The following is a 15,705-nucleotide window of genomic DNA, read 5'->3' as shown; positions in this document are numbered from 1 at the left end:
GTCCTGCCAGTGACTCCCTGCTCCCCTCCCTATTCAAACTGTGGCTGTGCATTTCTTACCTCCCTTTCTCCATTAAGCCCATTCATCCATTACCTCAAGGCTCCGTGTGAGCCCTGCATATCACACCCCCCAGGGACACAGTTTCAGAAGACACAGTGAAACACACTGAGCCCTCTCTCCCTGACCCCAAAGCCTCCTCTCTCTTCCTGCGTACACCTACCTCTCTAGCTGCTACTTTTGTCATTTTATCCCGGTTCTCTCTCCTCATGCTCTCTCCTTAAGTCACCATCTGTTCTTTAATGTTCTTATGACATCAAGCGACTATCTCTAGCCAAGAGCTCATCTCTGCCTTACTTGGGCATCTCCAGCTGTCCACCCAATATCTGTTCCTGGACATCTCATATGCATGACAATTTATTCAGCTCCAAACTTAGCTCCTGCCATATTGATTATTCTCAGCAACTCGGGTCTCCCAGCATCCCTTGCATCTTCAAGTCTATTTATCTTCTACCTCTCGCCTCAGATGATCTTTGCACAAATGTCTCATCTTCAGAGAGGTCTTTTGTGGCCATCCACTTTTTGTGACCACGCTCTCTTCGTCATTTTCTGTCACTGAATAGCTTCTTTCCTAAATATTATAGTTCATAGTTGATATCATTTCCTTTTCCTTTTGCATAACTCTACATTAGAAAAAAGGAGAAAGGTTTCTCCCTTCCTTCTTACAATCCACATCGCCTTGTACCTGTAACCTTCTCATACTCAATACACAGTTGACAGAATAAGTGAAAGTCACGAGGCATAGGACAGACTGTAAGAAATGAAGGACCCAGATGTTTCCACCTGTCTCCTTGTGGCAGTGCTCCGTTGCCTGTGCCACTTGCCTGTCCACTCAGAGCACTTCCTCAAATAAGAATAAAGTTGGATTTGGGGATACAAGGCTAAAGAAGCTGATAGGGTGCCTGCCTCCTCAGTGGTCTGGGGAAGATTCATGGACTATGTCTTTATGCAAACTCGTCTCAAGGTAGATGTTTTAAACCCAAGAGCCAGTGAAAGAGCCCCAGGTTCTTCTTTGAATCAGGAACCAGGCCAAAGACACAGTCTGTCTGCAGATGTGCATTCTCTCCCTGCAATGACACCCTGCACTTCCCTCCTCTCACAGTGGAAAGACAAATGCAGAGGCTAACTGTGAAGTGTGCGCCCCTGTGCCACTCCCAAGCTACCCTGAGGAGACGAGCCAAGAGGCCAAGGCCAGAGCAGAGGAAGAAGCCTACAACAAAGGGTGAGTCAGACCTTGCCATCCCGCGGGCACCTGGCAGGTCTCAGAAGAGAGCTTCCCACACCCTGGCTTGCTTCCGAGGAGTTTTTAGGAAGCAATCAATGAGCCCAAAGCCTCTCCTTCAATGAAGATGGCTTACCCAGGGAAGCAGTACACAGACAATGGCTAGACTTGACTAAACTTTTCTCTTTCAGGCACGATGCTTCTGCCTAGAAACGTCTAAGCATCAAGGTCCTGAGCTAGGTTGTTCTTGGTGCTGCCTGAGGCTTCCTGACACATGTGCAGATCTGTCATGTTATTGCCAACAGTGCCCAACTGTGCTTCCTAGAATTGCCCTGGTCTTCTGTGTAAATTGGGCTCCTCCTCACCACTTCCACCCTTGCCTATCTGTGAATGAGTTGCATTAGCAACCAGGGCCAGCTAACAGGCACTGGGAGAGCACTGAGCAGGATCAAATGTCCAGGAATCAAGATAGAAGCTCACTTTTAACCTAGCATGGTGTTCCATGGTGTCCCATGGTAAGAGGTTTAGCTTACCATGGGCACAGAACCTCATGGTATCCGTGTGGTTGTCACTCAGTCATGGGTGGAATTGTTCCGATCTAACTAATGAAGTTAGACACCTGGCTGTCTGACAAGAGAGCATGTTGTATTCATGGAAATATGTGATCCCAAGAATCACTAGAGGCCTTTAAGGAAAGTTCTTCCCCAAAACAGGAGAGCAAAGTCCCTCCATTGGTTCTGTCAATATTTTCTGGGTACCTCCCTATGTCAAGCCCTGGCACATCTGAGATGAGGGAGCCCCTAAAGTTGAAACTCTTAGGTTCCACAGAGGAAATGCAATCTTATCTCTGGGGAATGTTTTATGGAATAACAACCAGAAGTAGACCCTGTCTCACATTTTTTCCCAGTTGGTTTGTCACACTGTCACATAAACAGGAAGGATGGTTGAGGAACGAGGGGAAATGTTACTGATATGAGCCGTGGTGAGGTTCAGTGGCGCTTCCCAGCTTTTTCCTGTTATATGGAGCCACAGGAAGTGCACAATGACTGGGGGTTCTTGAGTCCCTTCCCCCAGGGCCTCGGGCAAGAATGTCCTGTATCTGGCCCTCCCAGACTCAATTGTTCCTTTCTGCCCTCCAGATACCAGGAAGGGGTAAAGAAGACCGAAGAACTTCAAGACCTGAAGGAGGAGGAAGAGGAACAGAAGGCAGAGAGTCCTCAGGAACCAGAAGAGGTCGAAGAAACCCAGGAAGACGAGAAGGACCAGAGAAGCAGGTTGGAAGCCTATACTTGGATCCCAAATGGGTAGCAAGGCATTTAACTGCACAAAATGGATGGAAACTCCAGTCCTGCATAGCAGTAGGTCTGGGGCCCAAATTATCGGCTAACAGAACTCAAATTCTTGGCTAGCAGAACTCAAGAAGGCACTAACTACAGAAAGTAGAGACAATCATGTTCTCAGTGGCATGTTTGCAAGAGCTGAGGGGTCAGAGGTAGTCATGGCAAGGCAGGGAGCCATTCATAGTTCCTAGGAGCTGAGAAAGGGAGAGGGACTCTTAGTGGACTCCCAGCCAAGCTCTGGTCAGCCCATTCCACAGCCTCCGCCATATATGAGTCTAGATCAAAGGAGCTGGCCTGAATTCCTAGAGAGGGTTTAGACAAAAATAAGAACAGTGGAGGGAAGCAGAGGGCACAGCAAGGCAGGGGACAAATTTAGGTCAGTAGCAAAGTTCAGTTTCTACCAGGACCCTGCTTTATTGACCAAACATTCCGTCATTTGCATGGTGTCTTCACTTTAGGTTGGAAATGAAATACTTTCCATTTCAAAATATCTCCTCCTAACCAGTGGAAACAGAAATGGAACGCAGAGAAAGACTGTGTTCTTGCTCCTCTGTAGGTATAGGCCTCCCTGTACCATACAAAACAGTATATTAAAAACAAAACAAGACAAAACTGACACCAGTGACTGAACGCAGGAACTTGCACACAGTAGGCAAGTGTTATTCTACTGAGGTGCATCCTCAGACTAAGAACAACAGAAATAACCTTGTCTAGTTGCAGGGTATTCCATATAATGAGGTCATAAGCCCACTAGGCCAAGACTATCCCACACAGGAATGTGTTAAAGGACAGAATAAACTCTCCTTCAGAAGAAGTATACACCACTCTAAGGACCATTCAATACCCTAGATCTTTAGAAAAGCCCTAATTTCATATATTCTGCCCAGCTGTCTCTATTAATACACGAAGAGCTTGGTTTTGCTTTGTTTTGTTTTTCTCAAATATAGCTGTAGCAATCTTGGGACACTTCACTGGTATCTCCTTTTAGATCCCCCTTAGCTTGGTCCAGAACTTCTCCAGACAAAACTGTTAGCTGTATGATCTTCTGCCACTGGCCTCAGACACAGTGTCTGTGACCTGAACCTCCTGTGGGCAAGCCCCAGAACCTCCTTACATGTGATGAGTAAGGTAGTAAGTCAGGAAAGACAATAACTGAATTTCAAAGCCTGTAGATGCCTTCAACAGAGCCCAGTGGTGGAAGACACAGCCAGCAGGAGGGGCTCAGCCTGCCTGGGTCACCCCATTGTCAAGGGAAGAGCTTTTTCAGAGTGCCAGGGAAATTGTGTCCTCATGGTGAACGTGCCTGTGCCAGTTACACCACCACTTCCGGTAAAAGAGCCTCAAGTTGAACCATGGAAATACAACCCTGACTCCAAGCAACTGCATTCGGGTCCCCATCCCTCTTGGGCATCTGCATTTATTTTGCAGACCACCAGGCTGCCTTTGTCAAGGCCAAGCCTGGACACAGACCTTCCATTGGCACCTTGATTTCATCTAAGACAGACTAGCATTTCCAACACTTCTCACACAGAACAAAAGAGAAATAAACAGAGCAGGCACATGACTATAAACAGTCCGACTTACAAAACATGGGCCTTATCTAGCTGACTTATTCACTGGCAAGTAGCAGCCCCCTTCTGTCTCATGAAAACCCAGGGAAGCAAGGCTTTGCCTGGGTCCCTTTCAGCCCAGCTTGTGAGCAACACAGTACAATGGCCATTTGTACTCCTCATTCAGACTCCCATCCTTCATGCTCGATTAGAGTATTTTTAAGTTTTGAGGAAGTAACACTTCCTCAGATGGCTGATACAAGACCAAAGAAAGGCCCTCCAAAGGGCTTTAGCCTTCAGCACAGGGGTACGGCTTCACTTTTTCAGACTCAGCCCACGTTCACATTTATCATATAGACGGCACACCCACTGTCATAAAGCCCCTCTCTCACCTATAACCCAAGTCAGACTGGTCCCAAGGCCAGACAACGCTCAGTCCATTGTGGAATCCCTTAGAACCAGCGCTGCCCACAGGAGCCTTCACTCGAGCACGAGACCTCTGGGAGATGTTGGCACTTCGCCAGCAAGCAGAAGTTACCATAAGTTCCATGGGGGCTGGAAAAGCATCTCAGTTATTAAGAACACTTGTTACACAATCACGAGGACTGGAGTTTGGACCCCAGCATTCACACAGCAAGCCAGGCATCCCGTGCACACCATGTTACTCCAGATCCAATAGTGACAGAGACAAGAGGATCACTGCAGCTTGCTGGCTTCTAGCCTAAGCCAACACGAGCTCCAGGTTCAAAGAGAGCCCCTTCCTCAAAGGGATAGGGGAGGATACAGGAAAACATCCTATGCCCTCTCCTGGCTTTTATGTGCATCTATAGGTGTATGCATGCACACACACACACACACACACACACACACACACACACACACACACAAGTTTTTATGTCCTATTTTATACGTTTTAAGAAACACTGGGTCTGGAGAGATGCCCTAGTGGTTTTAAGTACTTTTTGCTCTTGCAGAGGGCCCAAATTTACTGTCCAGCATACACATCATGGTTCACGTCCATGTCCAGGGTATCTGATGCCTTCTTCTGGCCTTCATGGGAACCAGGCATGCATATAGGGCACATACATAAGTGCAGGTAAAACATTCATACACATACAAATTAAATATTTTTTAAAATATAGAAATAAATAAAAACCACTGAATTAAGCCTAGCAACTAGCCCCTTATTTAAAAGCTTCAACATCGAATTGTAAGTCTGTGTGTTTAGATTTCTTCTACCTTATATGTAGTAATCTGTCATAAATCACTGAAGGAACTTAGGGTGAAGCAAGCCAACAACTTCTTAGTGCAGTCTGTGGCATTGTTATGTAATATGAGCGAGATTCACAATAGGTAACACAAAACTGGTTTAATTGTTTCTTCTCACCACTGATTCAGACTTGTTCTATGCAGTTGAAATGGAAATTAAGCAGGTCCCTTTACTTTTCCAATAGTGCTCAGGAAACAGAAGCTTTAGCCATCAAAAATTGACCCAAAGGAACTCTATTTCTGGCCTAATTTTATTTCCAGTTTCTCTTATGGACTTAAAAACTGGGTGATCAGTTAAGAATCATACATCACAGATCTTGGCCTGCTCTTTTGTAGACCGAGGATAGATTTGGGGCTAGAAAGATGGTTTGGGAGTTAAGATCACATCCTGCTCTTGTAGAGATCTGGACTTACAACCTCCTGTAAATCCAGTTCCAGGGAATCTAATGCCTCTGGTTCCACAGACACCTGCACTCCAGTGTGCATACTCCCCCTCCCAACACAGAATTAAAAAAAATAAATCTTTAAGCATAGATTTAGAGTGGGCTCTTCAACACACCAGCAGCCTGTTTTGGATCACAAAAATAGAGCTTGAAAAATGACTCCATTTTGGATTCCAGCTGTATCCCACTAGGATCCAAAGATAAAGAGGGCTAGAAGGAAGAAAGCTTGTAATTCCAATCTCCCTTCCCAGTAGTTGCATAAGCTAATGATTTTTCTCGGAAGCAAATATACTAAGCTGTCATGTGATGGCTTGTACAGCTCAGATTGGTCTACTTCCTAGTCATGTAAGGACTTTTACAGCTAGAATGGCCTGATGGGGTCCCCCACATGGACAAGGGACCAACGGCTGTCCCCTGTGGCCCTGGCATCCAAGGCAAGCACAAGGGCCTTGGCCCCTTTCTTAGGAGGGCATTTGCTGACTATTTTGACTCATGGCAAGTCTTCTACTTCCTACCAGCTCTCTGTTCAAGCTTCAAACTTTCCAGGCAGTGGCCTGAGAACTTCGGTGTCCGTGTTGTGACTCGGGGTCTACAGGAAGCCCTCAGTCACTCTCCTCACCTCTTCGTTTTGGTAACCTCAATAATCTTGCTTTACAGATCATAGGATTGGATTCAGACACAGGAGAAAATATAGCTTATTAAAGTGTGCAGGACATCTCCAGAAAGCTCTAGGATGGGACTCTCTGATCAATGTCTTTTTACTAAGCTGAAGAGAGAGAGTGGGCTGGGAGAAAGTTGGAAAATAAGCAAGGGGAATGTGGTAATTGAGGAGAGAGATGCTAGGGAGGCAAAGAGGAAGGAATGGAGAGAACAGGGTTGGAGAGAGTAGAAGAAGAAATGAATGTGAGATGGGCAAACATCTGCATGAGCATGAGCAGTATGGACCAGTGGCACCAAAATCGCCCAGGGATTCTCAGATGTTAACTGTGGGATTCTCATCCAGAAGACCTGGGATATTTTGAATATGATCTGCCAGGTGTTACTCTGTGTAGTTGAACTTAAGAACCACTGCTTTAGACAGCATGGAAGGTATGCCCAGACAGGGAACTATGGGTCTGGGCATTAGATATGTGCCCAGTATACTAATCTTTCTCTCTCTAAATATATATTTACTGACAGCAAACTTGAAGAACTGGTCCACTTCCTACAAGTCATGTATCCCAAATTGTGTCAACACTGGCAAGTGATCTGGATGATGGCCGCTGTGATGCTGGTCTTGAGTGTTGTGCTTGGGCTCTACAGTTCCTATAACTCCTGCACGGAGCAGGCCGACGGGCCCCCTGGGAGATCCACCTGCTCTGCAGCCCAGCGGGACTCCTGGTGGAGCTCGGGACTCCAGCAAGAGCTGCCAGCAGAGCAGTAGGACATCGGACTCCCTAGCCATGCCCTGCTCTAGTGCATTTACCCCAACACCCTGCCCCTAGGTACAGTGTGTCAGGCCCGGTTTGCACATGTGGCCACCCAGCCCATTGGGGAACAAGGAGGCTCTCTCCTGTCATTCGTGGAAGCACTCACAGTAACCCGACGCTTTGAAGGGATCAACAAAACTGCTCTGGGAAAAGTGTCTGGTTGACAAAGAAGTGACCTTCGTTACGGACTCTAGCCCAAGGGAAGAGTCCTGCCCCTGGCTCAGATGGATTGAGAAAACGAAAACCCCTTCACTAGGGGAAAATGAGAAGCTCGCTTTCCCCCTTTTCCTCCCTGTGTTTCGTGGTCAGTAAGAATTGTACTTAGCGGTCAGTACTGACCATAAGGCTCAGACTTGGAGTCACAACACAGATATTGTCCCACTTCCCACTTCGTGTATCACAACAATCCTTTCACCTTCTCTTTCCCTTTCAGAATCACCATTTCTTCTCAGAGAGTGGGAAAGCTCGCTCATAAAAATACACAGGCTAAAAGTAGCCCCATCCTAGACAGGAGACAGGAAGATGTGGATTAATATAGAATGAGTCTGAATAGATATGGACCATACACACATTTTTGTGCACAAGGACACCCACTCTCTGAAAGTGTGCTCTGCTCAGTGGCACCCATGTCATGCCAATCAATCGGTTCTCACTAGGTGTGGAGCAGTAGTCACCAGGCACCAGCACAGTGAGCCCTCCACACACTCCGGAGATGTTTGAATCCCCTGAGGAATCGTGTCTTCAGATGCCAGGTTGGAGCTGCTGTTTGGCACAGTCTGTTCCCTGGTTGCTTGCTTCATTTGAAAGTGATCCTACACAGTTAACCCCCACCTCTTGGGTAAGAAAAGGTGTGCCCTCCACTTCAGACTCTCACTCTCTGCCTTGCACTTCGGGACTACAGTTTTCATGGTACTTCCAACCCCAATGTGTCCTTCCAAGGACCCGTTCAGCGTCAAACTGAAGGCAGTGTGTCCACCTCCAGCATGGTGGCTCTCCACCCTGCTCAGTGGTTCCTTTCATTCAGCTCTCTTCAGTTGGAGATGGGGCTTCTCTTGTGGTTGCTTTTCTGTTTCATTGTTTTTGATGCTATGACTCATGTAGAACGTATTGTGAGCCAAAAACCATCTGTGTTATGTAGGCAGTATTTCCTTAGTCCTCAAGAAAAACAAAATCTGAAATGGATATCACTCTCTCCATGGTCAGATAAGGAAACAGAAGCATAAATGATATAAGAGTAAACACACACACACAAGAGTGCATGCACATGCATATGCATATGCACACACATACAATAATTCAACTTAAGTCATTCAAACTACGGTGGTCTGGCTCCAGGGACTGTACTTCTGATCCTTCACCTATGGGTGCCTTCGCCAGCTGGGTGCCTTCCAGTCTGATCCTGTTCCCCCCAGCAGGCTCTTCAGCTGCTCCAATCCAGCTATGGTTCCCAAATGACATTGCCCCTCCTCTCACTCGGACCCATCTTTGCTGCTGTCGTTCTTGTCCTTCTCACCACTCCTGAGGACCAAGTGTAAGCACTCCCCTCCATACAGGCCCCTGTGACCTCTTCCCACACTCTCGAATGCCCAACATAATGGGCAACACCCTGTTAGAGCTTCTGGTACTTGTTAAATTTTAATCATCCAACCATATTTACTGTCTAACTTATTTATACATCTGCCTCCCTGGTTGTTTTCCCTCAAGAACTATGCTTTACCATTCCTTGTCTACATACCTAGCATGGCAAACCCTTGGGAGAGAGTCATTTAATGTTGGTTAAAAGAACAAGTGAGCATTCAAGGTAGAGAGAAGCCTAGAACACATGACGTTTTGAGGTGGCCCAGTAGTGTCACCTTCATGACGATTTCTATTCCCGTGAGAAAGCTGTCATAACTGGTTCATGGTCTCATCTTATTTTTGTCTTTCTTGGAGAGAGCAAGAATGAAATCACACTATAGCGATACCATTTTCAAGTCCAAGAACCTGATTCCATGCACTCACCCCCTTCAGAGAGACACACCCTTCCCACCCCCAACTAGGCCTCATTTTAAAATACTGTTTTTGAAGAATTATCTTTACAGTGGCTAGAAAATGACAGAGAGAGAGAAGCCCAAGGATGTGCCATTAAAGGTAATGAGGTTCAGAGTGAGGCAGAGGGATTTTGCAGGTAGGGGTAGGGCTTACCTGGAGGCTTCTGTGGGATTAGATACAGTTGAAGGAGATTTAACTGCATAAGCACTTCTGAGACAAAGCCAGAGTGTACAGGGAATGGAGAGAGAACAGCTGTTGGGCAGGACTCTGTGTGTGGTGGGGGGAGTGTCTAGTTTCAGTCTACCCCCACAGCAAAAGAAGATCCAGCCTGAGTGAGCCCATTGTCCACTTGGCTGCAAATCTCCCACCCCTGTTCTGGGAGAGACAGAGTTGAGGAGAACATGAGTGAACTGTTTCAGCGCTGCCACTGGCCTCCGAAGCCAGCAGGAATCCTCAGGCACAGACCAGCAACCACGCTGCTTCAGCTGTAAGGACAGTTAAGGAAAAGGACCTCTCCAGAGAGCATAGCCTTGTTTGGAATGGCATGGCTGAAAACACACTTGTTGGTCTGCCCTTTCAGGAAAGCGAGGAACAACTTAGAGCAGCCACAGCTGCTGCCACACATGGCCGGTGACATGGAAGCCAGCCTTGTGTTTCCAGGCGTAACTGTGAAATGGAATAAAAGTTCCCACTCAAGATGCCCCTGAAAGCTGACCTTTCTGCTTAGGCCTGAGAGTCTGGTTGCCAGCCTTCTAGTGCCAAGGATGTGTTTGCATCATCACTGACATCACTTCCTAAGGGGACCTTCACGTTCTAGCCATGAAGTCATATGGGCTGTTTCCTTTGTGCAGCCTAGAAGAGGGTATGGCAAAGGAGACACTGGACTTACAGGTCATCGGCTGTCTGTCCCTAATGCTGTTAAACCTCACACAGGTGGGTGTGGCCGTGTTGAACTCTAGAGTGTCACATAGCTGAGTTTGAAAATAAATGCACATTTCCAAACTGTTGGCGGAAGTCAAAAGCCTCTTTGTTACTTGGAGCTGAACCCTAATCTTTCTCCAATGCTGAATTAGATCCACAGAGAACTATAGACTTGTATTTTCCCCAGAAAACACAATCAGGATCTAATCTAGAATGCATAACATTTCTGAAATGTGTCTCCAGTGATGTCTATTACTTTTCCTGTTGCTAAAACACTCTGGCAAAACCGACCGACCTAATGGGGAAGGGTTTGTTTTGGCTCACAATTCAACGGTACAGCTTGTTGCCATGGGGAGTCCTGGCAGCAGGAGCGAGAGGTTGCTGGTCACACCGCACCTGTAGTTGGAAGGGGAGTGAATAATAAATGTCCTCAGCCCACTTTCTCCTTTTCGTACAGCCCAGGATCCCATCCCAAGCAATGGCACAATCCACAGTGGGCGGGTCTTCCCACCTCGATTAACCTACTCTAGACAATCCTCTACAGGCATGACAGAAGCTCATCACTTAGCGTCTAGGACCTAAATGCTTCTAGATTTGATCAATTTGACAATGGTCACCCTCCAACTCCTGGAGCTTCTGACCGTGAGATACAACTCTTGCTGATGTGTTACATTTTATGGGACCGCTAGCCTTAAGATAGAGTATCCAGTTCTTCTCCTGCGGGAGTCAGTTCTCTCCTTCTGCCCTGTAGACCCTGGGGATTAAACTTAGTCTTAAGACTCAGTGAAAAGCACCTTTACCCACTGATTCACCTCAATGGTCAAGACCCTAGGTCTCGTTTGTTTGTTTGTTTCTTTGTTTGTTTTGGAGACACATTCTCACTTTGTAGTTCAGACTGACCTCGAACTCGTGGTCCTCATGCCTCTACCCTGTGAGTGATGGGATTACAGGCATGCACTCAGTTTAAGAAGAGGTTCATTTGGTCCACAGTGTTGACAATTCAAGGTCATAGTGCCTTTCTCAGTTTGGTTCTGACATGGAACTCCTAGTGAAGGGCAAATGGTAGTGACAGGAGCTGGTGTTGGAGCTGGCAGTCCCATATCAAAGGTAGAAGCAGAGAGAAAGGGGGGTGACCAGGCAGGCTTGCTCCTTATATAACAACTCACTCACAAGAAATTCCAAAGGACCTGCAGAAGAAAAACTCCCCACTAACCCTGGAGACCCAGCATTTAACCACACTGGACCCTTGAGTAACGTGCAAACTGCATCCCGTCCACAGCCATGATCTTCATTGTGCCACGTCTCTGGCATTACTGGACCATGGTGATTGCAGTGACTTCTATCCTTCCCTTTGACAAGTGGGACTTTTTACTGAGATCATCCAGATCCTGCCACTCCTGGGGAGTGGTATACAAACTTTTAAACCCAGAGGTCACCAGATTACAAATTGCCACAGCTATACTTAATGTACTAAGCATGTCTGAATGAGAATGGCCTCCATAGGCTCATCTATTTGAATACTTGGTCACCAGTTTGGCGGAACTGTTTGGGAAGGATTAGAAGGCATGGCCTCATTGAAGGAGGTATATCAATAGGGGCAAGCTTTGAGGTTTCAAAAGACCCATGGCATTTCAGTTAGCTGTCTCTGCCTCATGCCTGTGGATCAGGATGCAAACTCTCAACCACTAATCCAGCACCATGCTCCCTGCCATGATGGTCATGGACTCACCATCTGAAACTCCCATTAAATGTCTTCTTTTGTAAGTTGCCTTGGTTGTGGCTTATTATAGAAATTGAAAAATAGCTAAGATGGGGGATAACTCAGAGGTCATGGGCTCTGAGCAGCCGAGGACCTTGAGTGGCCACCCTTGAGAAACTTAATGTGTTCTGCAAGAGGGAGAAATGGTGAGCTGAATACTGGGTGACGAGGTAGGGACATTACAGCACAGACCACTCCATGTTCACAACTCAGTTGCCTTTTCTCCTCTTGGAGAACAGAGCTGAATTAAAACTCCTCAATCAGGTTAGATGGGAACATGTGACTAAGTTCTGATTGCTCAACTATAAACAGGAGTGATATGTCCCAGGCTTGGCCTTGAAAGCATTCTTCAGACCATTATGTACACTCTGGTTGCTGGCTACTGTAAGGATCCAGGAGGAAAACTCTAGCAATGGTAGAAGACAGACAGAAGCATCCTTTCTTTCTGAGTGAACGGCGCTGTGAAGTCTTCAGTGTTCACAGTATTCCTGCCACCACCTCCTGTGAGCCATCGGAATACCACATAGACTTTTCAAGCAAGCCATTGAGTTGTGGGGTTGCTGGCTGCAGTGGTCAGACTGCAGTGAATAAACATGTGTCCACCCATATATTGCTTAGAAACAACCCTTACACAGGACCATAGAGCTACAGGTATTTTCAAGTTCCTGTAACTCCATCGTTTGGCAGGCAATGAACATTGAGGTCCAGAGAATTTAAGTGCTCTTAAAATATGCTCCAGGACACGTGGATTATTAGTGTTAGAATTTAAACTCAAATATGAATTTCATCCTCATACCAGCACTCTGGACTCTACTGTATTTCTGTACTGCTGCTGTTCAAAACGTCTGTTCCATCCAAATTGTAATCGTGTTATTTGAGTTGAGCTCTGTCTTTAACATCAGGCTCAGCTGTGGCAATTTGTGGTCTGGTGAACTATGACCTTTCACTCTCATTTTTAATAATCATGGAGTAAAACTGGCCTGCATATTCCATATCTGCTAGGGACCTTTGGAAATTAGATAATTCCTTCATTTAATTTTACAAGTTTCTAATTGTACAAATTTATCCTTTAATTGTTGGTTCTCTTTGACGATAGCATGAGCTATTATTAAGAAGTAGGTGGTAGGGGCTGGGGATTTAGCTCAGTGGTAGAGCACTTGCCTAGCAAGCGCAAGGCCCTGGGTTCGGTCCCCAGCTCCGAAAAAAAAGAAAGGAAAAAAAAAAAAAAGAAGTGGATGGTGTGGCAGGCTGCCCTTCCTCATCCCGAACATTCTCAGTAATGATAAGCAGTGTTCGTCTATGGCCTCTGCTTCAGGGTCTCCCTTGAGTTCCTGCCCTGGTTTCCCTCAGTGATGGATCAAGATCTGAAAATGTAAGATGAAATAAAACCCTTTCTTTACCAAGATGCTTTTTCTCAGAGTTTTATCACAGACACAGAAAAGGAAGCTCAAATAGATCTTTGCAGCAACGCTTATCACACAGAGAGGCTCAGAAGCTGATGCTGGATATATTCATATATATGTGTGTGTGTGTGTGTGTGTGTGTGTGTGTGTGTGTGTGTGTGTGTACGTGTGGTGTGGTGTGGTATGGTGTGTGTGTATGTGATGTGTATGTGTTTATGTGGGTATGTATGTGTGTGATGTGTGTGTGTGGTGTGTGTGTTTATGTGGGTATGTATGTGTGTATGTGTATGTGTGTGATGTGTGTGTGTGTGGTGTGTGTGTTTATGTGGGTATGTATGTGTGTGATATGTGTATGTGTATGTGTGTGATGTGTGTGTGTGGTGTGGTGTGTGGTGTGTGTGGTGTGGTGTGTGGTGTGTGTGTGTGATGTATATGTGTGTGTGATGTGTGTGTGGTGTGGTGTGTGGTATGTGTGTGATGTAGTGTGTGTGTGGTGTGGTGTAGTGTGTGTGTGGTGTGTGTGGTGTGTGTGTGTGATGTATATGTGTGTGTGATGTGTGTGTGGTGTGGTGTGTGGTGTGTGTGTGATGTAGTGTGTGTGTGGTGTGGTGTAGTGTGTGTGTGGTGTGTGTGGTGTGTGTGTGTGGTGTGTATGGTGTGTGTGTGATGTGTGGTGTGTGTGCTTGTGTGTGTGTGTGTGTGTCTGTGTTTATGTGGGTATGTATGTGTGTATGTGTATGTGTGTGATGTGTGTGTGTGTGGTGTGTGTGTTTATGTGGGTATGTATGTGTGTGATATGTGTATGTGTATGTGTGTGATGTGTGTGTGTGTGTGGTGTGTGTTTATGTGGGTATGTATGTGTGTGATATGTGTATGTGTATGTGTGTGATGTGTGTGTGTGGTGTGGTGTGTGGTGTGTGTGGTGTGGTGTGTGGTGTGTGTGTGTGATGTATATGTGTGTGTGATGTGTGTGTGGTGTGGTGTGTGGTGTGTGTGTGATGTAGTGTGTGTGTGGTGTGGTGTAGTGTGTGTGTGGTGTGTGTGGTGTGTGTGTGGTGTGTATGGTGTGTGTGTGATGTGTGGTGTGTGTGTGCGTGTGTGTGTGTGTGTGTGTGTGTGTGTGTGTGTGTGTGTGTGTGTGTAATATATAATTTATATGTAGTATTTGGAGAGGCAGTGAATTCCAGCCAAGTTTCCAATCACCTGCCTCGAACAGAGGAGTTCCCTTGAAGAAGATGATGATTAACAGAGACTCGTAGCTGCTCAGGATGATGAGAGTAGGCGGCTGCTTAGTGCTCAGACCTAATCAGAATATTTACACCATTCCTCACTCCATCCCCACCCCACCCCACCCACCCCAAGGCTCAAGGAATATAGGTAGAAGAGGGGGCATGTAGGAGCTGTAGTCAGGAAGCGTGCTGTGAGAGCTTTGGGCATGCTGAGGCCCAGCAGCTGAGGGCACGTGGGCCCAGAGTCCATCACAGGCAGGGAAGGTTGCTCATGAGCAGCTAGTGGCAGTTAATGGCTGCCAGGGGAGAAGCCATCATTTTCTTCAGAAATTAGCCACTACTAAGTTGTCTTGGTACAGCAAACAGCTCCACTTCCATGCACATTAAATAATCTTAATTAAACTCAGTGGGCTGTAGGGAAACAGTGTGAGCATAGGAGGAGACCTGCTGAGAAGGAAGAGTTGAGGAGGAACAGGAAGGAGCTAAGAAGAGGGGGAGATGGTGGCGAGTATTATCCAAACACATTGTCTACATGTATAAACTTGTCATTTTTTAATAAAAAGGTCTAGGCCAGCTTTGGCTACGTAGTAAGAACCTATCTTGAAAGCAATATTTATCCCCAGCCATATTCTAACAGTGTCTAAACTCTTCTCTCACACCGGTCATGAATAAATTGTTTTCTCATTTTGGAAGCTCACTGCTTAGCCCTAGTACAGCCGTTCAGACCGCCTTTATCCAAGAAGTCGCTCCTGTCCTTTTGTTTACAAAAGCCAGTGTCGTTCGGTTGCTCCTAAGTTGTTCCTCACATGCTTTGCCTTCTACAGTTAATTTTCCCTTCCTGTGGTTCTTTCTCCCTTCTTGTTGTGATGATTTATTCCCTCTATCATGGTGCTAAGCATCTCGTCTCTGAAAAAATGAATCTCCTAGCAATGTTGGTCTGTCCAGTGCATGTAGAATGTTCCAATGGGAGGATTGGTGTTTTAACAAACACTCACTCTCCTAACCCTCACTA

General features: G+C 46.3%; 1 protein-coding gene across 16 annotated transcripts in view; it reads left to right on the top strand.

Annotated features, from left to right (window-relative positions):
* Positions 1–10,388, top strand: part of Irag1 (inositol 1,4,5-triphosphate receptor associated 1) — a 112,195-nt gene extending 101,807 nt beyond the window's left edge. For 14 of the 16 annotated variants that reach the window (XM_087559354.1, XM_087559348.1, XM_087559358.1 and 11 more), the window contains 3 exons: positions 1,160–1,279; positions 2,419–2,553; positions 7,061–10,388. In XM_087559354.1, coding sequence (XP_087415480.1) covers positions 1,160–1,279; positions 2,419–2,553; positions 7,061–7,304 — 499 coding nt within the window. In that variant the 3' untranslated portion in view covers positions 7,305–10,388. 16 annotated transcript variants of the gene reach the window in all.
* Positions 10,389–15,705: the final 5,317 nt, after the last annotated feature.

Source organism: Rattus norvegicus, chromosome 1 (genome assembly GCF_021556685.1).
Source record: "Rattus norvegicus strain SHRSP/BbbUtx chromosome 1, alternate assembly SHRSP_T2T, whole genome shotgun sequence".
NCBI classification, from domain to species: Eukaryota; Metazoa; Chordata; class Mammalia; order Rodentia; family Muridae; genus Rattus; species Rattus norvegicus.
Note: the sequence above shows the minus strand (reverse complement) of the source record. Positions and strands in the feature narration are given on the sequence as shown.